General features: G+C 42.0%; 1 protein-coding gene across 2 annotated transcripts; it reads left to right on the top strand.

Moving 5' to 3' along the window:
- The first annotated feature begins 1,112 nt into the window (after positions 1 to 1,112).
- pik3cg (phosphatidylinositol-4,5-bisphosphate 3-kinase, catalytic subunit gamma) lies at positions 1,113 to 23,075 on the top strand. 2 transcript variants are annotated; one of them, XM_085436397.1, is made up of 24 exons: positions 1,113 to 1,280; positions 2,372 to 2,587; positions 2,673 to 2,844; positions 2,964 to 3,226; positions 6,464 to 6,550; positions 6,643 to 6,743; positions 6,872 to 7,041; positions 7,128 to 7,315; positions 9,271 to 9,378; positions 9,499 to 9,583; positions 9,668 to 10,097; positions 10,206 to 10,304; positions 10,386 to 10,521; positions 13,088 to 13,153; positions 13,282 to 13,425; positions 14,222 to 14,303; positions 17,558 to 17,661; positions 17,813 to 17,959; positions 18,043 to 18,133; positions 18,268 to 18,398; positions 20,298 to 20,409; positions 20,544 to 20,701; positions 20,827 to 20,908; positions 21,127 to 23,075. In XM_085436397.1, exons 2-24 carry the CDS (start codon positions 2,375 to 2,377, stop codon positions 21,324 to 21,326), a joined length of 3,369 nt encoding a protein of 1,122 aa, XP_085292523.1. In that variant the 5' UTR covers positions 1,113 to 1,280; positions 2,372 to 2,374; the 3' UTR covers positions 21,327 to 23,075. The 2 variants fall into 2 exon arrangements, with proteins under 2 accessions (XP_085292523.1, XP_085292522.1); XM_085436396.1 differs by having other exon boundaries at positions 2,368 to 2,587.
- Positions 23,076 to 23,314: the final 239 nt, after the last annotated feature.

Raw genomic sequence — 23,314 nt, 5'->3', positions numbered from 1 at the left:
CTGGTTAGGGTTTCTGTCCCACACACCCGTTTTTTTATTTGTTTGTTTTTTCACCAAAGTTTGCAACTTCTGTGTGAAGCGATTAAATAGGTCTTTACTGTAATTATAGATGTCTATGTAAAGCCGAACATATGGATTTCAGAATTTGCTGTGTGATATTCTCCGTTTTGGCGACTGTTTTTACAAATCAAATATGGGCAACCAATGTTATCATTATGTGAAATGAGTGAAGCAAGACCCAGAAACATTAAACTCATCAAACCAGTTGAGCTTTAGGAGCATAACTTTGAGAGCACTACATGCAGAACTCAGCAAAAACAGTGAGGCGACCACGTCGTTAGTAAAACACGTGGAAAGTACATGTTTAAACAAATGTATTTATTTTTTAAAAAAAGTATTGCGTGACTGCAGCTGGCACTAGGTATCTGATATGCAATTTTGTCAGTCACTACCCTCTAGTGGTTATGGTTACGGAGACTTATAGCAAGCCCGATAGATTAAGTTAGATCTAGTTACATATGCACATTTCCAGCAACTATTTCACAATAAATTAATAAAACACCAACATAAATGGAGCAACAACGACAGTGGGTAGCTCAACATATTTTATTCGTAAAATTCGGATCTTGTTATTTTTGCCCTTATTCCTTCACAAATGTATTACTTAAACCTCTCACGAGCGCATGTATTGGTAGTAATGTAGTTTCCTACTGTAGCCGCCAGAGGGCAGTGAACAACGGCAGTTCTACGGCATCGGATCAGGCATGATGCTGATGCCAGAAAGCACTAACTTAATTAGGGAACTATGCAAGTATGTATAATAATAAAAATAATAAATATACATAATAATATTGCTTTTATAGCTCTTACATGCTCCCTCTAAACATCCCTTCACTTTAGTTTGCCCTTAATATTTAAATGCTTTACCCTTTTTTGCTTTTACGTATTTTGCAGAAAGCGTGTTCAGCTTGGTGGGGCCATGTCACTGACTGTAAATATTATACATAATAACTTTCTGCACTGGTCTATGAGAGCATGGTGTCGCGTAATGGTATTTTATTTTGGAGAGAAGCCGGAAGTGTCGGTGTGACTCTGACTGGGCAAAAGTTGGCCAGAGAGTTTGACAAAGTTTCTGAGTAGAAGCGCCGCGTTTCCTTAACCACAAACTGTGCACATTAGCTTGAAAGTATCATTTACTCTATTCCGTGGTCTCTTCTTTCCGCATAAATGCCGAAACTTTTGTCCAAAGCTCCGGATTTCGTTGCCATCTTCGTTCATTGGTGAGTTTTTATAAATTTTATTTTACAGAATTACCGCCTCTCCTTTCGATTATTGCGGCAGCTGTACCGTTACACCCACAGGCTAACCCTGCTCGGCTGTGGTCATGTTAAATACAGGCTGAACTATCCCCACCAGTAGATGCCCCACGGTCACTTTTCAAGTGTTTTTAAATGTTTATGACACAGTCGTCAAAACAGCAGACTGTCACTAAAGCCACTTGTAATCACATCCATGTTGTTTTGAGTTTTGCTTCCTGCTTTTCAAAGCTTCCTCTGCTGATGTGACAGAAGCAGAAGGGAAACCCCGGCCATTTAATCCTGAACACGTCAGCCAGTGAAGATGATTTGAAAGAAAAGATGAAAAAGTATTTAGTTATTAGTGAGGTATATGAGTAATACCGTCTTGGTAAATCTTTACTTTCCCAAAAGCAGTGCCAGTACATGCAGTCGCCCTCAGTGTGTTTATTTTCTGTGTCTGATTCTGAAGTGTAGTTAGAGGTAACATTTAGATTGCAAAGTGTATTATATCTTGTATAGGTCTAATTATAGAGAGCTGTGTGTGTGTGTGTGTGTGTGTGTGTGTGAGAGAGAGAGAGAGAGGGGGGGGGGGGGGGTGTCAGTAAAACATTGAAGGTCTGTGGGCTGATTGCTGCATCTGCCTCTGCACTGACTGACTGAATTTTTCTGATACCAACTTTTAGGAAGTATGCCAATCTAAAACTGGATCTTAAAAAAAGAGAAGTAAACTGAATTTATGATGTGAATAAATGGAAAATAAGTTTAAAAAAAGAAATCTGAAGTCTTTCTTAATCTGGGTAAATTTGCTGACACAACATTTTGCTGACACGAGGAGGCATTGCTGGACGATGCTTGATACCGGGATGGCTCTGAGTCGTCTATCTTCGAAGATGCTTTGGTATTTTATATTTTCACCAGCCAATCATGGCCTGTCTCAGTTTCCAGCATCAGCAGGAAACACAGCATGTTTCCAATTTCAGAGTTTATTGAAGGGAAGGGCTCGTCACAAATTAATGACACCAGCGCGTTGGATTTTTTTTCCTATTTCCATATACTCATCCTCCTCAAGCTAGGCGATGGACAGGCAGCAGATCCAGGTGAGCGACGAAGAGTGTCAAGTACCACGAGAAGAGAGCCGAAGGAGGAGGAGAAAGAAAGCCATAACCCCGTCCTGCTCCACCTCCATGGATCAGATCTCTGTCGAGTTTGTGCTGCCCACAGCTGCGCGGGGTGGAAGTGGCCCCGACACTCTGCAGCTGGACGTGGCTGGGAACTGGACTGTCGAACAGGTCCGGCTCGTTCACTCCTTTTCTTCTCAGACCCGCGTACCGTCTGCTGTAGATGTTAAAAATCCTCACTGCGCCTCGTTTGCAGGTGAAAGCCCAGGTATGGATGAAGGCAGTGACTTCGAACCTGTGCCCTGACTTCTACCAGCGCTTCTCTCCTGACCATTGCATCCTGTTGTACCAGAAGAAGGGCAACGTTTGCGAGATCTATGACAAGCACCAGGTCTTCCAGACGCTAGACTGCATTCGCTACTGGAGAGGTACCACGACCCACTTCTACCTGCAATCAGAGTCTGAGCTGGTCTTTAGCTGTGATGTAAAAATCATGTTTTGTTAAATCATGTTAAATTGTTTTTTGTTTGTTTGTTTGTTTCAAAAGCTCTGAAGAAGGATGTGGGGCGGATTCAGCTAGTGCCCCGCCCACAGCCCTCACAGGAGTCTGTGGAGTACCAGCGCTACCTGAACTACCTGATTGGCTACGACGTAACCGACGTCAGCAACGTCCACGACGACGAGCTGGAGTTCACACGCAGGAAGCTGCTGACCCCACGACGCATAGAGCTGTCGGAACGCGACCCAAAGCTCTACTCCATGGACCCCTGGGTGACACGCAAGCCTCTGCCCGAGCACCTGCTCTCCAAGGTGTGTGTATGTGTGTGTGTGTTTATAATAGTATAACACAGTTAGCACTGTTAGCTTTAATTACTGCAGTTCAAAATGACTTATATGTATATGCAAGGTTTGACCCAGAACTCCAAGCCCTGCAGACTTAAATGAAAACCTCTGTAAAATGATGTAGATGTTTTCCTATAATTATAAAGTAGAAAAGAAAAACGGGCTAGGTTATTTAAAAAAAATGGACCAACCTTTGCTACAGCTTCTGCTTCAGTCATAATAATTCATTTTGAAACCTAAAAAAAGTATTAGCTCCACACTTCATCTGCCTGTTCTCTCTTCTTCTTGAGTTATAAAGTCTGTGCTTGCGCTGATGACTGATACAGCTTTAGTCACACATAAAAGTGTGACTTGGAGTAGTAAGTTCACTAAAGAGCCACTTTCTTCACCAGCCTGAGCTTACAGGATAGACGGGGATGTCTGTTGCTACAGAAACCACCTCCTCTAGCCTTGTATACACCTATTTGCCTCCTAGTTGTATGATTGTAATGACAGGTGATTGGATCCTGGAGCGTATTACTACCAGTGTGAAACCCCAGGCTCTTCATTCAAAGTTCTTTCAAAAAAACTGACTGTGGAGTGATTTGCTTGGAGAACAGGGCAGAGAATGAGAGCAGCGAGTTTTGCCTTTGAATGAGATGAGGAAAATAGTGCATCAAGAAAACTGCAGATCAACAGGCTGAACTTGAACTTTCAACTGTTTGATGAATTTCTCAGTTTAGTCTTAATTAGAAATTATGTTCCACTAAATGACTGACCCTCCAAAAGTTGATTCTGTTCATCTGGATGTAGCGTTTTCAGTGGGAGAAACGTTTCGTCACTTATCCAAGTGACTTCTTCAGTTCCAGTTTTATAGACAGTACATTTGCATAATGACAGAAACTAGCACCACTGAAGGAACAATGGGCTGGGAGGTCAGTTCCTTCATCATGATTATGCAAATTCTCATGACCATTGATCAAAGACCACTGATCAATGGCCATGAGTACCATTCACAGAGAGTTGGGGAATGGCTGCAATCACAGCATTGTAAGATGGCGAAAGAGGAGGGTCCTAAGGGTACTTAGGCCCCCTCCTCGATTCAGAGATGGTCTTTTTCTCTTTTCACCTAAATGGCCTCCTTGACTCCAAACCAGCATTCCTTCCTGTCCAGGATGTGTACATCCTTATCATTGAAAGAGTGTCCACTGGCCTGTAGGTGTCCATAGACTGCAGAGTCCTGGCCTGACGAGGTAGCTCTTCTGTGTTGTGCTGTTCGCTTTGCCAGAGGTTGTTTGGTTTCCCCGATGAATGCCCCAATGAGATGCGGTGTTTAGAAAAAATGCGTCTCAACTGTTCCAATACTCCTGACACGTACGGGATAACTACAGGTTTTCGCTTAGTCTACCGTTGTCCTTCTCTCCTGGATCAGCTGGAGCTTTCTTTTGGCGCCTTCCCAGCTTTGACAAAAGTCCAGCTGGGATAACCACATGTACTCGGGGCCTTCCTGATGTGATGTTTTTCTTCTTCTCTGGCCACTGTGTCTGTGGGGATGGTGTTGGCTCCGTGTTGTAGCGTCCTGATGACACCCAGTTTGTGCTCCAGTGGATGATGAGAGTCAAACCTTAAATACTGATCCGTATTGTAGGTTTACGGTACACGTCAGCTTTTAGATGTCCCCCATTACTGATAGAAATCTCACAGAAGGCTAACCTGACACTTTTCATATCCTCCCTGGTGAATTTGATGTGTCGGTCCACAGAGTTAATGTGATCCATGAATTGTGGTACGTCCTGAGATTTGATTTGCACCCAGGTGTCATCCACATACCTGAACCAATGACTTGGTGGTGTTCCAGAGTAGGATAGCAAAGCCCTCTTTTCCACTTCTTCCATGTACAAATTTTCCAGGATGGGTGAAACTGGGGAACCCATGGCACACCCATGTTTCTGCCTGTAGAACTGACCCTTGTATGTCAAATAGGTGAAATGAAGGCACAGTTCCAAAAGCAAACACACTTGGTCGATGCTGAGAGTGGTCCTGTTGCTGAGGTTGGGATCATCCTGTAATCGCTTACGAACTACCTCCAACGCTTCCATGACTGGAGTGCAAGTGAAGAGAGATGTAACGTCGTACGAGACCATGGTTTCAACTGCCTCCATCGTAACATCTCTCACCTTCTCAACAAAATCCAAGGTGTTCTGGTCGTGGTGTTCAGAGCTGCTTACCAGCGGGTTGAGGATCGAAGCCAGAAACTTAAAGATGTTATTGGTGACCGAGTTGATCATACAGACAATCGGTCTTAAAGGTGCACCCTGTTTATGTATCTTTGGTAAACCATACAGACTTGGTGTAGACTCCCCTGGGTACAGCCTGTGGTATGAGGTCTGGTCAATAGCATTGTCTCGTTCTAACTGCTTCTGACAGTCTATCACCCTCTTCCTGTAGCCACTGCCTGGGTCTTGTTTCAGGGGCTCATAAGTATTTTCATCATTGAGTAGTGACAAAATTTTCTCACGATAGTCTTTCTGGTTTAGCAAAACTGTGCACCTACTCCTGTCTGCCAGAAGGATGATAATGTTGTTGTCATTGTTGTTGTGAGTGCCTTCCTCTCCTCCATGGTGATGTTGGATGCTGGGAGCTTTGCATTGCTGCGACAGGCCGAAACCTTTGTCCGTAGTTGCTCTGCTTCCACTTCTGCAATATTGTTGTTTCTGTGGCTGTGATCAGTTCCACTAGCGGGATTTGTCTTGGCGTGACAGCAAAATTCAACCCTTTAGCAAGGATGTTTTTCTCTGTTTGGGTGAGCTGTCTGCCAGACAAATTCTTCACCCACTTGTCCTCGGTGTCGCATCCTTCTGTCTTCTGGCCGTTTTTGCATAATCATGATGAAGGAACTGACCTCCCAGCCCATTGTTCCTTCAGTGGGCTGGTTTCTGTCATTATGCAAATGTACTGTTTATAAGATTGGGGAAACCTGCAGTCAGCTCAGACTGAGGAAGTCACTTGGATGAGTGACAAAACGGTTCTCCCGCTGAAAACGCTACGTCCAGATGAATAGAATCAACTTTTGGAGATTTACTTACCTGGATGATTGAGAATGCATCAAAACGTAAATGACTGACCATTTGTCAACAAGCTGTTGGTCAAATGTTGGAGTAAATGTCTTAGTGTGTGTTTATTTAGACTTTCAAGTTGTTTTTTGTGTTCTGCTCCTCCTCTCAGATCAATAATGGCCACATTCTGGTGGTAATCCACATAGGGACAGCCAGCCAGACCATCAAAGTCTCCATTGATGACACACCAACACTGGTAGATGTGCAGTGATGAATTCCACTTATATCTTTACTGTTTCCTCTGCCTATTTCCTGTACAGTTTCCTGAAAGTTTGCCATCTTGTTTAGGTGTTGGCGAGCTTTTTTGCCAAGACATCAAATAAAAGAGCTTTGCTGGGCATCCCCGACAATGTGTGTGAGACTGACTTTGTGCTGCGGGTGTGTGGCAGGTAACCGTGCCATCGAGTTGGGCTTGAAAGCCGCTGATGGCTTAAACTGAGAACCAAGTTGAGAGAAACAGAGCAGCATTACTATTTTATTCGTTACATTAGAGAGTAAGCATGCCGCTGTCCCACAGGGAGGAGTACCTGTACGGAGAAAAGCCTCTGGAGAACTTTAACTGGATCCGTCAGTGCCTGAAGAATGGTGAGGAAATCCACCTGGTTCTGGAGATGCCTCCTGATCCCGATCTGGATCTGGTCCAGAAGGAAGACTGGGCCCAAGTTGATGACTGCACTGGAGTTGCAGGTAAACAGTTAAACTAAGCTGTTCAGTCATTTTCTTTCCACATGGCCAACCTTGTAACCCTAGTCTTTTGATTTTTTCCCTCTCAGGCACCCATGAGCAGCTGACCATTGATGAGAAGGACCATGAACGGGTGTTCACCATCTCCATGTGGGACTGTAACAGGAAGTTCAGAGTGAAGGTGCTGGGTATTGACATCCCATCTCTCCCCAAAGTCCCGGAGTTTATTGTCTACATCGAGGCCAGCATCTTTCACGGGCAGCAGCTTTTAGCTCAGGTAATTGAGACAAAACTACACTTTTTCAAACGACAATTTAAGCCCAGCCATAAAACCAAGTTGATCCCTCTGCAGTCTCTAGATTAAATTACACTTTGTTTACCCTTTATTTTATCTTTAAATTGCATTAAACTTAAACTTAGACCACTGGCTTCCTACTGGTCTTCATCAAAGCTGAACCAAGTCATATTAACTTAACCTTTTGATCATTTTGTTGTGGCTTTGGAAGCATTTTTAGTGCATTTATCTGACAAATACTATTATGGCCTGTATTTGTATAGCGCTTTATTATGAGGTTAACTTCCTTAACTGACTGTGATCCAGTTTTGGTCCATGCAGATTCTCAAGCATCCAGGTCATGTCTTGACTTACCCAAACTGGCAGCGGGAGATAGCCTCCGCTTCTGCTGAAGGTTTCTTCCTGTTGAAAGGGAGTTTTTCCTTCCCAATGTCGCCAAGTGCGTCCTCATAGGGTCTCTAACTTACAATATTAGGCACCTTCAGGTGACTGTTGTGTTTATGTGTATGCTTCTTCCAATAGGTTAAAATGAGACTAGCCAGGTAGGGTATACCTAAGATTGGGTGCTTCAGTGCACTCTCACTACTGGTAGCATGAGCATTGCTAACGTTCACTTCCTCTGTCCTGTCTTTCATCTGTCACACTTTAATGTTTTTTTCTCACCCAGAGAAAAAAAATACAGCAACTGCATATTTAGCTAGCAGATAGTTTGTGTTACAAACTACATAAAACAGTTTTGTGTTGAATTTGAAAATACAACGGCTGCACTGAGGTACCACTGAGCTCCCCGGGTGCTGAATTGCTGCCCACTGCTTCACTGAGTGAATGAGTTAAATATAACTATACAAGCCTTTCAGTCCGTGGAAATGGAAAACTCACTTAACTGTGGACAGTGACATTGGTGTTCCAGCACTTTTCCATTCCATGGCAAGCTTGAGCCTTGGTTGTTTCTGAGCATTCAAACCAGTTTTCTACCCTCTGAGGGTGACTGTTTGGGTCTTCTTCTAGACCTTGGTAAAACGGTAAGACATCCAACTAACATGTACTTACATTAACAGTTGTTTAAACTGCTGATCCTGGAATCTGCAGTTTAAACATAATGGCCCATTATGCTTCCTGAACAGCTTTGGCAGAGCTCTGACCTCAGCCTCTTCAAAATTAAATGGTAAATGGCCTGTATTTATATAGCGCTTTACTAGTCCCTAAGGACCCCAAAGCACTTTACATATCCAGTCATCCACCCATTCACGGCAAGCTACATTGTAGCCACAGCCACCCTGGGGCGCACTGACAGAGGCGAGGCTGCCGGACACTGGCGCCACCGGGCCCTCTGACCACCACCAGTAGGCAACGGGTGAAGTGTCTTGCCCAAGGACACAACGACCGAGACTGTCCAAGCCGGGGCTCGAACCGGCAACCTTCCAATTACAAGGCGAACTCCCAACTCTTGAGCCACGATCGCCCGTGGATTATGCTTAAATGCTGGGTCTGTGCCAGGAAACCAACCAATTTAAATGAACTACCAATTCTGCCAAGAAGAATAGGCAAATATACAGCGAGATTTATTGTTGGCTACTAATAGCACCTGGTTCAGGTGCAACTTGCTAAGGGACATTTAACCCAATATTAGTGGCAGCAGCATGTATATTTTAGACCCTTTATGTATACTTAAATAGTGGATTAAAAAATATCTAAAGGAATTTCAAATTTGTGCACTCACTTCTTGTTTTTGAACTAAAGATGTATGCCACCTTAGAAAAAGAACAGTTCAAAGAAAGCATTGGAAGCTCCAAATTACCCTCACATTCATGCCCATGATGACTTCTGCCCACAAATGTATAAGCAGCATGAAAATATATGAAATAGATGGGTTTGAAAAAGGCTGGAGGGTGATAAAAGCAGTGTTTTATTTATTTATTTTTTTTTACATTTTTAAGGAGAGAACCACCTCTAAAACTTTCAGTGAAGAAGTGCTGTGGAACTGCTGGCTGGAGTTTAACATTAAGATCAAGGATCTGCCTAAGGGGGCATGCCTTAACCTCCAGGTAATCTAAGAAATTTCTTTCTGGTGCTGTTATCATTCTCTGTTTGTTGGTAGAATAAATAATCATTAAGCTGTAACTATTGTACTTTTGTTACATAATGGTTCTACGTTTCCCACCCAGGTGATCTGTGGGAAGCAACCCCAGATCCCAAATTCCAAAGGAAGCTCTTATCAAGAGAGTACAGCGGGAAGCAGCTGTCTTGATGGTAAAGTCCTCTCCCTTTCTGTTCTTTCGCATGTTGAAAATCTACAGAGCAATGCTTTATTCTGTGTGTTCACCCGGCTTTCAGGAAAGACCAAGAGTCGTCTCCTGTACTACGTGAACCTGCTCCTGATCGATCACCGCTCCTTGCTCCGCCAGGGGGAGTTTATCCTCCACATGTGGAAAATGCCAGAAAAGAGCGAGGAAAGCAGCAGTAGCATCAACGCGGACAAGCTCACCTCAGCCACGAACCCAGACAAGGCCTCTTCCATGGCCATTGCCATTTTGCTGGACAAATACTGCTACCCTGTGGTACTACCCAAGAGCCGGGATGTGGGCCGGGACTGGGCTGTTGGGGGTGAGGACGCAGAGGGAGGGGAGCGGGGTCAGAGAGAGATGCCAAACCACTTGAAAAAGCAGTTTGAGGCCATTGTAGGTACTGATCCCCTACATCCCCTCAGCCCTGAGGACAAAGAGCTGCTGTGGCACTTTAGACACGAATGTATGCGTGACCCCAGGTACTGATTTATTTCTTTATTTGTCCTTTTAAATTAAAACGACAATAAAGTAATGTTTTGCCCCAAAGTACTGAAAATATAATTTTATAACAAATGCCTTGCCCTTAGAGCCTACCCAAAGCTGCTGGGCTCAGTCAGATGGGGGAAACAGGAAGATGTTTTGGCGACGCATCGACTGCTGGAGCGCAGCAGCGCATGGGACACCAGGTACAAGAGCGTTTCAAACTGCCACTGTACTGTGTTTAGGATCAATGTCGTATCACCTTTCACCATAACATTGCTTTGCAGTGGTCTGGATGTTGGCCTGGCCATGCAGCTGCTTGACTGCCACTACTCAGATGCACAGGTTCGCTCAATGGCTGTCAGGAAGCTGGAGACGCTGGAGGATGATGATGTGCTCCGATATCTTCTCCAGCTTGTACAGGTACACCCTGTCTTTTTTCCTTTTATTTTAATATAAATAATATTTGGTTAATCTGAGTAAGAACCACTTCAGTCACAGAATTAGCCATCAGCTCTTTTCTAGGACCTTCCTACCTTTCTATACATGTGCATTCAGAGCTAAAGATGGAGGGAGGGTGTAAGGTCTCAGCACAGAGGAATCTGTACCATGAAGCATCAGGGCACTCCTGAAGCCAAAAATGGGTCCAGTTTGACACTAGTGAGGTGTACCTAATAAAGTGGCGCCCTATGTGAGAGTCTCCAATTGTAATCGAAGAAGGCTGTAAAAGTATCTGCTGAGTCATCGACTGACGTGGGCCAGCATTAAAATCAGCTGTTATCTGCCGCTAACATTTGCATACCTAACATGTACTCGCTGTACTTGCACAGAACTTTTCTTTCCTCCATCTACAACCAGGAAACAGATGGTACATTTTGTATCCTGCTGTATTCTTTTGGCAGCTGAAACCACATTTGCTTACAAAACAATCAATCTAATGCATTTTTTAAAATGTTGCTGAATGCTAAAGTTGATCTTTTACAGTTTCTGTGTTGATGTGTCGATAATGTGAGACTGTTTGCACGTTAGAGTTGGACATTCGTTTCCTGTGTCAGATTCAGGCTCTGGTATCTATGTGACGCTGGTTAGCATAGCCTAGCGCAGACATGCTACACTTTAATCCTACGCTGGCAGTTTGTTTGGTGAACAAAAACACACACTGCCTGCTTTACATTGCTGCTGCCAAGTTTTGTGTTGTTGTGAGTTTATGATGCGGTGCTGATGAGCACACACTCTGCTGCTGTTACAGTTGTTTATTGTTGATTTCAAATGTGTAACCACTAACATTTGACTGGTCGGATAAATATTAGCTCGAGAGGACCAAGCCTCTTTTGCATTTACACTCTCACTCTGTCTGATTCACTGTTTCATGCTGTGAGTTTAGTTGACTCTGCAGTCAGCTTTGCATGAGCGATACTGTATCAGTCGTCAGCCGTGGCCAACAAAAGAGCCTTTTAGGAGAAAGACATCTTCCTAAATGCAGTTATGACATCTCACTGATCTGTGGAATATATTATACCATCAAAATTCTCCAGAACATGCATGTGTCAAAGTCTTTGTAGGGTGAACGTGAAAGAATACACATTACATACACTGTTTCCATGATGCTTCACAATATGCTAAAAAAAAGGGATTCAGTCCTTTTTAAACCACTCGCTGCCTCTTTTTCTAAACATTTAAATAGCAGTTATGTTGGAGCACAGTTACTTCTGTGTTTTCATTGCACTTGCTTTACTGCCAGTCCATGCTGCTTCCCAACACACTGTAGCCTCTGTTAAAAGGCAGTTCTTCTGGTATAAATGTGTGCACACAGCCTGCTAACTTCACCTGGCAGATGATCAAATCAAATCAAAATTTATTTATATAGCACATATTAAAACAACAGTGTTGACCATAGTGCTTCACAGTCAGTAAAAGCATGAGACAATTAAAACAAACAATAAAACAGGACAACAAAAAATAGGTAACAACACAACAGCCAACTAGTTAGAATCAAAAGCCAAAGTAAAAAGATAAGTTTTAAGACATCTAGGTGCCACGGTTACAAAGGCCCGGTCACCTCTCGACTTCATTCGAGACCTAGGTTGTGCTAGGAGCCTGTGATTGGATGATCTAAGTGCTCTGTTGGGATTGTATAAGTGGAGTAGTTCAGAAAGATAGCTGGGCGCTAAATTATTCAGACTTTTAAAAGTGAATAAAAGAATTTTAAAATCTATGCGATATTTAACAGGGAGCCAATGTAATTTGGCTAAAATTATGCGTTCATATATTCTCGTACCTGTTAAAAGACGCGCCGGTAACTGAAGCCGGTAAAGAGAAGAGTGTTGGAGGCCCGAGTAGAGGGAGTTACAGTAGTCCAATCTGGATGTGATAAATGCGTGGATAAGCTTTTCAAGGTCCTTTAAAGGAAGGAACGGCTTTGCTTTGGATATCTGACGCAACTGGCAAAAGCTGTTTTTTACCACAGTGGAGACGTGTTTCTCAAGTTTAAAAGAGCCATCCAGGAACACTCCAAGGTTTCTTACAGCGAGCGAGAGATGCTAGCGAGAGGGCCAAGGGCATCAGCTAACTGGTCTAGCGGAGTGTGACTACCAAAGACTACCAAAGATTTCGGTCTTATTCTCGTTCAATGTAAGAAAATTATGTGATAACCAAATTTTAACTTCATGCAAACAGTTGAACAGAGGTTGCAAAGAAGCGGACACGTCGGATTTCAAAGGTGAATAAATCTGGATATCGTCAGCATAACAGTGAAAGGAGATGTTGTATTTTCTAAAAATTAATCCCAACGGCAACATGTACAAAGAGAAGAGAGCGTGATGTTGTTAGAAAGCCCACCACCACGTGCTTTGGAGTAGGAAGAATGTTTCATTTTCCTTTTTGTGCATTGCACAACACCAGAGGTCACACAGGCTTGTTGTAGACACACATTGTGCTATCATCAGAAATCATGTTAGCTGCTTTGTTTATGTGTTTGTGTGTCCTGCAGGCAGTCAAGTTTGAGCCCTACCATGACAGCGCTCTAGTCAGGTTCCTGCTGAAGAGAGCTCTGAGGGTAAGCAGACATGTGTCTGCCTGTGTTATGTCATTTCAGCTCTGTGTGTGTGTGTGTGTTTTACTAGCACAATAACTGCAGTCAAAAAAATGTCAAGTTAAACAACACCTTTTGTTTTTCTTTTGCAGAGTAAGCGTATCGGTCATTTTCTCTTCTGGTTCCTGCGGAGTGAAATCGCTCAGTCCAAGCACTACCAGCAGAGGTACGCTGTCCTCCTGGAGGCCTACCTCAGAGGCTGTGGTGAAAATATGCTGCAGGACTTCCGGAAGCAGGTGACACGCCCTATTTATAGATGTTTCCACAATTGTATAGTACTGTGAAAATGTGATACGCATGGTCTGAAGGGCAGGCTGTGAAGACGCCATTCTTAAAGAAGGGAAAATTAGGGGCAACCATCAATAACTTTGACAGCAAATTTAAATGTAGTTTTAGTCATAATTAGAGTAGACTTAACACGGTTTTCAAAGCTTTTTAATTTTCCTTGATGTCACATGTGAAATGTTTCCATATGTCTGCTCATCTCTTCCTCCCAAGCGTTGAGATTTTGTGACGTTTTCATGAGACACAGTGTGAACCAGCTGTACTGATCCTGGGGGCACATCAAATGAGCATGTCTAACCTCACTGCACGTGGTGATTACTTCTGATTGGATCACTTCCAAACTTGTCCCGCCTTTCTAGACAACTTAATAGTTCTGATTGGAATTTTCCGTTCAGAATTATTTCATCTCGTTTTTATTCGCTGGTTTCTGTCCTCGTGCATTCACTTTTATTTAGATATCATTTTTCTTTTCATCAGAGGAAAAGAAGTCATTGATGAAAATTGTGACAAAAAATTGTTGGTCAGCAAAATCAACACTGGTGGCAGCATGTCTTACGGAGTCCAAATTTGGGATAATCTTTACAGAGAATGGAACAAAAAGCAGCTGACCAAAGAAGAGCTTTGCCGAAGACTTCTTAATGAAATGACGAGAAAGCTGCCTAGAAAGGTTCAGGCTGTGTTGAAGAAGAAGGTGTTTGGGGGGTTGGGTTTGAACACATCTTTGACAGAAAGTCCTGATGCTTGCAGGTGGATATGACAGAGGCTCTGCAGAAAGTCACCCGTGAGATCAAGACCATGTCTGCAGACAAGTATGATGTTACGCCACAAGGTGAGGAGCAGAAACAGAAGCACTGATATGAGCCTATATCGTGTAGCATGAACGTGCATTATTTGCTTATTTTTTTTAAAGTAATTTAGTGGTACTCCTTTGTGGATGCCCCTGTCACCTCACAGTAAGAGAGCTGGTAGTTCAAACCTGCCGGCCTTTCTGTGTGGAGTTTGCACGTGCTCAGAGCACTCTGGTTTCCCCCTACAGTCCAAAGACATGCCTGTTAGGTTAACTGGCGACAGTAAACTACGCAGTTTACTGTCGCCAGTTAACCTAACAGGCATGTCTTAGGCGTGAAGAGATCGGGCACTAAGAGAAATCAGTCTGTAATCCTACAAAAAAAATCTGTGAAAAGAAAATGTTTTATTGTTCTTCTGCTTCTTTTATCTGGAAATGTGCAACCTAATCCCGGTCCAGACTGCAAATGCTTAAGTACTCCTTGTGATTTCAAAACTCGAACAGGTCTTGGTATCACTCATTTAAATGTCAGAAGTCTTCTTCCCAAACTTGAGTTTGTGAAATTTTGGATGAAAGAGTTAGATACTGATATTCTTATATTATCAGAAACCTGGCTTACTAAATCAATTACTGACAAAGACATTGCAATAACGGGCTATAATCTTTTCCGTTGCGACCGCCCCAGAAAGGGTGGCGGTGTTGCAATTTATGTAAAAAGCAAATTCCATGTTACTGTCGATTCATCGGTATCTGTTTGTAAGCAGTTTGAACTTCTTGCCCTCAAACTCCAACTTTTCAAGGGCTATTTTATTACCATTGTGGGCTGTTATAGACCCCCCTCAGCTAGTAGTGAGGCTTTAGTTTCACTTAGTAAAAAATCTACTTTAAATTTTAATGAAATTGTGCTGGCCGGAGATTTCAACTGGGACTGGTTGTCCTCTGCCTCAGACAGTTTTAAATCCATGTGTGATTCATATAATCTCACACAACTAATTTACAGCACAACTCGTCCAAATCTTAAATGCCCAGAAAAGTCATCACTTATTGATTTATTTTTAACTAATATGCCGTATAAATATTCTCACACTGGGGTTTTCACAAATGATATCAGTGACCACTGTGTGGTAGCTGTAGTCAGGCAATCGAAGCTCCCAAAATCAAGGCCACAGATAGCTTTTAAACGAGATTTTAAGCATTTCTGTGAGCAAGCTTTCTTTCATGATTTATGGGACTATAACTGGAGTAGAATTTACCTGATAACTGATCTTGAGCTGGCATGGAATTATTTTTATGATACTTTTATCAAAATTATAAATAAACATGCCCCTATCCGCAAATTTAGAGTAAAATGCAGAAACAACCCTTGGTTTTCTCTTCAGCTCTCTAGTCTACTCAAAAAAAGGGATGCTGCCTGGGCTAAGGCCAGAAAAACTAAATCCGAAGCGGATTGGCTGATTTTTAGACAGCTCAGAAACCGTTCAACTTCCTTAATTAAAAAGGCCAAATCAGAATTCTATCTTTCAAAAACTACTAAACATTTGAACGATCCTAAAAAATTCTGGAAAATAATAAAATCTTCTTATGGGGACATAACTACAAACGAGATGCCAACTTTTGTTGTAAAAGACTCCTGCACTTTAACAGAGAAATGCGACATTCTAAACTGCTTTAATGAGCATATTGTTTCTTCAGGATCTCTATTTGAATCTTTATATCCAGATTTAAAACAGCTTAATCAACAAGAGGCTCTCTCTGCAACCGCTCAAACTGAATCTGTGGTCCAACCCTTCAGTTTTTCTCCACTAAATGTTTTTAAGGTCCATAGGGCTTTAAATCTGTTGGATCTAAATAAATCTGCAGGACCAGATCAACTTGATCCCTATTTTCTTAAGTTGGCTGCAGATTTTATAGCAGAACCGATAACTTACATTTTTAATCTTAGCCTCTCGAACAGTGAGATCCCTGTAATATGGAAATCTGCCTATGTTCTCCCTTTGCTGAAAGGAGGTGATCCTTCAGATGTTAATAATTACAGGCCCATATCTAAATTGTGTGTTCTAGCAAAAGTTCTAGAAAAGTTCATTAGTGAACAACTGAAAGACTTTTTGGACAAAAATTCAGTTCTTTCCCAACATCAGTCAGGATTCAGAAAACAACACAGCACAATAACTGCTGCTATTAAAGTGGTTAATGACATTGTTGATTCAATGGACTGCAAAAAATACTGTGCTGCTCTTTTTCTTGACTTGTCAAAGGCTTTTGATACAGTTGACCATGCTATTTTATTAAATAGTCTAAACAATATTGGTCTATCTGTAAATGCTGTAAGTTGGTTTTCAAATTACTTGTCAGCAAGAAAACAGTGTGTCCGTGCTGCTGGGTCTTCTTCCTCTTTTCTCCCAGTATCCAAAGGAGTTCCACAGGGTTCCATATTAGGACCATTGCTATTTTCTCTTTACATAAACAACCTTTGTGATAATTTGTCAAACGCAGCATTTCATCTTTATGCAGATGATACAATCATTTATTGTTCATCCCCTTCAGTAGCACAAACTCTGCAATTTCTGCAGTCTGCCTTTGATGTCGTTCAGTCCCATTTAACTCAACTTAAGTTGGTGTTAAATCCAGAGAAATCCAAGTTCATGTTATTCTCAAATGGCAAAGAGTTGTTAGCTACGTCTCCTAAGATTAAAACAATTCAAGGATCTGAAATTGAAATGGTCACATCTTACAAGTATCTAGGGATCATTATAGATCAGAATTTGTCATTTAAGACTCACATTCAAAGGCTTGTGTCGAAGTTAAAATTAAAACTAGGTTACTTTTTAGAAACCAATCCTGTTTCTCCCTCCAAGTGAGAAAACATTTGATTCGTGCAACCTTTTTACCTTTATTGGATTATGGTGACCTGCTTTTTATGAATGCACCTGCCCACTACCTAAAGAGGTTGGATACTGTGGACCATTGTGCTTTACGTTTTATTACTGGCTATGGAAATCGTGTACATCATTGTTCTTTGTATGCTGCTGCTAAATGTCCATCTTTGCATATTCGCAGACTCTCCCATTGGTTGATTTTTATCTATAAATCTCTCCTTGGGCTGGTTCCATCTTATTTATGTGTTTATATGTGTAAAAACCACAACCAATACAACCTTCGTTCGAACAAAATCATACAATTGATGTGTATTTATTTTTTATTTTTTGATGTGTCGATATTACTCTGACTATTCTAAACCTTCTAATTTGCACTAAGACTTGAAAAGACGTGTAAAGAAAGAAGTGTGTGTTTTTCAGTGGTGTTTCAGTTGCGTCAGAAGTTGGAGAATCTGCAGTCCTCTGGTCTGCCAGAGAGCTTCAGAGTTCCTTATGATCCAGGACTAAGAGCTGGAGCCCTGCTGGTGAGGAGCAAACACATCAACACGACCCTGCAATAAACACTGAAATTAGAACAACTTTCAGCTCTCATGAGTGCTTATTTCTGGGCAGAGACGTCAGAATTGTATCTATAAATGACTGAATTTTTGATGAAAACAATTTATCTTTATGTAGATTGAGCAGTGCAAAGTGATGGCGTCTAAGAAGAAGCCGCTGTGGCTGCAGTTCAAACGGGCCGACTCCACCACTCTCTCCAAAGACCCCATAGGCATCATCTTCAAAGACGGTGATGATCTCAGACAGGATATGCTCATCCTGCAGGTGTGTAGCAGCTCAGCCTTAGACAGGACTGAGAGAGTTATGAGAAGAAAAGTTCTGTAGCACTCCGTCTGTCTTCTTTGCAGATTCTGCTGATCATGGAGTCGATCTGGGAGACTGAATCGCTGGATCTCTGTCTTTTACCGTACGGCTGCATCTCCACTGGAAATAAGATAGGTCGGTTATTCCCTGCAGAGATACAGAAAACATATTAGATCCTGTGTCCCTCATTTATAACAACCAAGGCTGATCATGTGAGCCTGACAAATCCAAAATAGCGTGTCATCGCTGTCTTTATTGCATCACTGTAGGCATGATTGAGATTGTTAAGGACGCCACCACCATCGCCAACATCCAGCAGAGTGTTGTGGGAAGCACCGGCGCATTTAAAGATGAAATCCTCTACCAGTGGCTCCGGGACAAGTGTGTCAGTGAGGACAAGGTACGTACAGTATCACTGACAGCTTATGATGGTTTTACGCTTGAGCGGGGGTAGCACGAAGACAGTCTGCGGGCAGTCGTGGACAGCCTGACTACCTACAGAGAGTGTTTGTTGTCAGATGGGGTCAGTGTCAAAAATATGCAGTACAACCGGTCTGCGGGCTGCACTTGTTTGTCCTGTGGTCAATCAGCTGCGGTGAAGAGCGAAGTCCTAACACGCAAAGAGCTGAAGGTAAACCAAGTGCTAAACAATGAAGTTTCCACTGCTGTCACTGTGTTTTTCATGCTGTATTTTCCATCTTTGATGATTTTTCATGCTGCTCGCGTTCCTGGTCATCACTGCTCAGTGATGTGCAGCTGGGATTTTTTGTTTTTTAAACAATTTATTGCTTAAAAAATCACACGGATGATGTAGAAGTCTCAAATAAAACAAATGGCATTACAAAGCTGTCATCTAGTTTTTTTAAATCCATTGGTGGACTTTTTTTATGCCCTACTTCCATTTTCGCAAAGCAATCCAGCTGACCGGATTGAAGTCTTTGTCAGGCTGATTCTGGTCCCTGTCCCCCATATTTGATACCTCCGCTCCAATTCATCATTATACTTGATTACATGTCGCTGATCAGCAAAGCTTTAGTTACAAGCCTTGCACGCAATGCATGCATTAAGTAACTGTGTTGATAAGACCAGTTTTGCAGACTTTATTAGATCAGAGGAAATGACACTTTGAAGAGAGGAAGAGAGAGGAAGGAAGCAACCGTCAGAGTTTTTCCTGTCGCTATGGCACCCACGTGCGCTACTTTTAGCACAGACACCTGCACTCCCACAGTCTGCGCTTTTTCCTCTGCGTGGTTTTTTTAAACCGAGTTATGTTTCCAGTAACTACAAGGTCAAAGTTTCTTAAAGGGGACCTGTTACTCCTTTTGTCACTTTTGGCATTAACTCTGTTACAATAATTGATTCTCATATTAAATATGGCCAGAGTTTCAAATAAAGGGGTCAATATAACGTAAGTACAAGTCTTCCCAAATCGAATATTCCCTAATCTAGCTCAGTTAGCATTGACTTCTTCTGCTTCTTGGGTGCTTTTGTTTATCAGCAGTGACTCACACACATACCATCAATTTAACCTGCCACCGTATAATTATGGCTGTTCTCTTTCCAAAACAGTATTGTTGTGTGTGTGAGTGAGTGTGCTCACTTGGCTTTTAATAGTGCAGCGTCTGTTGGGCGAGAGTGTAACTGAGGTTATTTGTTAAAGCTACAATTTACAGATGTGTCCAAAATGCATCACATGCAGGCAGTCAGAAAGCTACACTTCTGAAGCAAGGACTGATGCGAAGATACACTCACTGTGTGTGTGTGTGTGTGTGTGTGTGTGTGTGTGTGTGTGTGTGTGTGTGTGTGTGAGTGTGTGTTTGCGCCTCTGCATGTTCCCAGTGGGCAGATTCTGTGTTGGAGCTTTCATAACAACTGCTCATGCAAACTAGAGACTGTGCGACGCAAGTCATTTGTTCAAGAAAACTGAAGATGAAAATTAATAAATTTGACACAGAATTTAGAAAACATAGTGTGTAATAGTCTATCTTTGATACACTTTTAGGCTGTAAGAGTGATGGTGTTTCATTTTTTCCACACCCCTTTCAAAGACCTCTTTGAGATTTAAGACTTGGTTTAAAGGGTTAAGATAAAGTTAGGCTTAGGTCAGTGTAAGGGCTTTAGCCATTGCATTAGTCGTGATGATTAAACTTGGGTCTTCATGAGGAGCTGAATGTCCTTGTGCATGTTTTTAACAGCTACACTATTAGTGTGAAGCTCACTTATCAAAGCTGGATGGGTTACAGCCCGGATGTTGTCGTATACAAGTACATGATTAAAAACTCTGTTGTCTGTGTTGTAGTTCCAGCAGGCTGTGGAGAGGTTCCTGTACTCCTGTGGTGGATACTGTGTGGCTACATACGTCCTGGGTATTGGGGATCGCCATAACGACAACATCATGATCACTGAATCTGGTAATCTTACATCTGCGTTTTCACGTCACTGTCAGACAAAATACAGATTAAATAATTACAAAAATGGGATATTTTTAGAAAGAAATTAAACTCGAGTGGCACCACACTAACAGACCTCCTTTGTGTTTCTGCAGGGAATCTCTTCCACATCGACTTTGGTCACATCCTGGGGAATTACAAGAGTTTCATGGGAATCAGTAAGGAGTGGGTTCCCTTTGTGCTCACACCAGACTTCCTGTATGTTATGGGAACTTCGGGAAAGAAAAGTAGCCCCCACTTCCAGAAGTTCCAGGTGCTTTTTTTCATGTCAATACAATATAGATGCAGGAACACACACGTCCCATTCTTAAATTCATGCAGATTCATGCAAACACCAGTTAGTCACATTTGTCTATATGAACATCCTCTGTGTTTCAGGACGTGTGCGTGAAGGCTTACCTCGCCCTTCGGCATCACACCAACCTGCTCATCATTCTTTTCTCCATGATGCTTATGACTGGTACAATCTCCTCCTGATACCACAACACCCAGTTATTAAAACAATAATAATAGTGTCATTTTCACAGGTTGGTCCAGTTGTACCCAATTTGAGTATGACTGGCTCACTGGTGACAAGTAGTTTTAAACAGATTTTCAATCTTTTTAGATATTGATACCAAAGTGAAGTGAAACTAAGACATGCTCATGCTTTGACACTTATTTTTGGTTCATTAACAGGGATGCCTCAGCTGACTAGTAAGGAGGACATCGAGTACATCCGCGAGGCCCTGACTGTTGGCCGCAGTGAAGATGAGGCACAGCGCCACCTGCTGGACCAGATAGAGATCTGCAGGGAGAAAGGCTGGATGGTTCAGATTAACTGGTTTGTTCATCTGGTCCTGGGAATCAAGCAGGGTGTGGAGAAACGGTCCACTTAGGACTTACTAAGATGTATTCCATGAAAAAAAAAAAAAAAGTCAATGACTGAAGAGTCATTGACTTTAAAATCTGAAGACAATCTAGAAGGATTTAAAATGTTTGCACACAATGTATTTTTGAAAGTGGTGTTTTAGGCATCTAGAGACTGGTCGGTGACCATTAGACAGCCACTGGTCACGAGGGAAAACCGTGTTCTCAACAAGTTTTTGAGAGTGGTTTAAAGAGATATACGGTTCTGCAACAAAAACCTCTTTCTGGTTGCTTTTTCAAGGAAGATGTTAACTTGTCTGCAAACACTTGAAAACTGCTCACCCAGCTGTAGTGAAACTGTTAAAAGTGCAACACAAACCAGAAACGGAACACATTTGCCCTCAAAGTAAAAGTTGGGCCTTTTGAAATGTGTTGGTTCCAGTGGTAAGGCAGAACTTTTACTTTGAAGGTGAACCTTCTCTGTTTCCTGTTTGTGGTGCGCTTTTTCAAGTCAAGGCTGCTTGCAAACAAATTGCTGTCTTCCATGCAAGCTATGGGAGACTGTGGCAATCTAATAGTGACCAAGGACGATTTGTGGTGCAGCGCTGATGTCACCTGGCAACCTTCCCCAACTTCCAGGAACCACTTGCCAAGTGGTTGCCAAATACACAGTTTTGCCTAGCAACTAGAGGTTGCCAGGGGAGATGGCCTGATCAGTCTCTAGGCCTGTGTGAATGAGCTGAGACCATCTGAAATGAGATATTTCGCTAAATAATGGGATGTCACTGTCTATAAAACGTCACTAACTTAAATTTTATCTGCTGAGCCATTCCTGCAAAGCTTTGCGCTAAAGGTTATATGCTATGATTCAGACCAAGGGGAGAGATAAACCAAATACAGGTATGACTGTTTTCACTGCACAATGGACCATGTCAAACATCAAATGTGTCATTTTTAGATGCAAAATAGGAGTGACCTAAGACTTAAAAGCACTGAATCTGTCTGCTTTAGTGACACCACTTAATGCAGTAGTTAAAAAGAAAGCTTTTAAAACAGAAGCAAACAGTAAAAAACGGATCTTTGCAATGTTTACGTTCATCCTTAAAAAATGTTTTAAATGTGGTCAGAGTATTTTAGTAGTGTTTCAGTGTCCAGGTAATTAAATGTTTAATATATATATTTGACTAGTATGCAAGAGTTTATTGAAATGGTTAGATTCTCCTTTTCAGAGATTGCAAATAATATAACACATCCAACTTTGTGCTTGATGAGAGGCTTATTATTTATACGTGAAAGTGGTTTTTATTTGCGCTGCCCATTAAGGAAAAACTGTTCGATGTCTTTAAAACTGGAATTTCCAACTTCTAATTATGTAATGACTTAAAAACATGTTTCAGTCTGTTTTATGGCTGTTTGCTGTCTTAAAGTTTAAAATAACAGCCATGTACAGAGATAAGTTGCAGCTTACTGTATGAATATGTACTTTTGTCTTTCCACAGTTTTTCTGAAATAAACAGGAAGTGGGATTGTGTTGTCTTTCCATATCAGTAGTATCCATGTATCTATGTTGGAGATAAAAGCTAAAAGAAAGTTAAATGCAGTAGTTTGACAATCAGTGTTTTTTTAAAGTTTGCATTAAAACATTATTGGAAAGATGGAAAACTTTCTTCTTCTTCTTCTTTTTTTTTGTAGCAGAAAGAACGTTTTATAATCAAGCCTTTTTGTGCGTGTAATTGCCTGTAGACGTTGATTCCGGACAATAAAAGGACTGAAACGTGTTTGTGCTGTTCAATGTAAGTCATGTCCTTTCACAGTAATACTCACTACAGCCAAGAAGTGTGCTAAAGAGCATCTCTGAATGCACAACATGTCATGTCAAACCTTGATGGAGATGGATTACAGCAGCAGGGGAACCTACCAGGTGCTACTCCTATCAGCTAAGAACAGGAAACAGAGTCTAGAGTTTGTACAGTTTCACCAAAATTGGAGAAAAGAAGACAGGGAAATGTTGCCTGGT

This window comes from Copadichromis virginalis, linkage group LG17 (genome assembly GCF_057382275.1).
Source record: "Copadichromis virginalis isolate Kocher_CV1m ecotype Utaka linkage group LG17, C_Virginalis_male_GT1.1, whole genome shotgun sequence".
NCBI lineage: Eukaryota > Metazoa > Chordata > Actinopteri > Cichliformes > Cichlidae > Copadichromis > Copadichromis virginalis.
Note: the sequence above shows the minus strand (reverse complement) of the source record. Positions and strands in the feature narration are given on the sequence as shown.

What these genes read in the sequence shown, in the direction of transcription:
- pik3cg (XM_085436397.1), top strand. Translation starts at nt 2,375, where the DNA reads ATGGACAGGCAGCAGATCCAGGTGAGCGACGAAGAGTGTCAAGTACCA. An exon ending in TGCTGAAGAGAGCTCTGAGG is followed by an intron (nt 13,154 to 13,281) that starts GTAAGCAGACAT and finishes TTTCTTTTGCAG; the next exon opens with AGTAAGCGTATCGGTCATTT. An exon ending in AGGATATGCTCATCCTGCAG is followed by an intron (nt 17,960 to 18,042) that starts GTGTGTAGCAGC and finishes TCTTCTTTGCAG; the next exon opens with ATTCTGCTGATCATGGAGTC.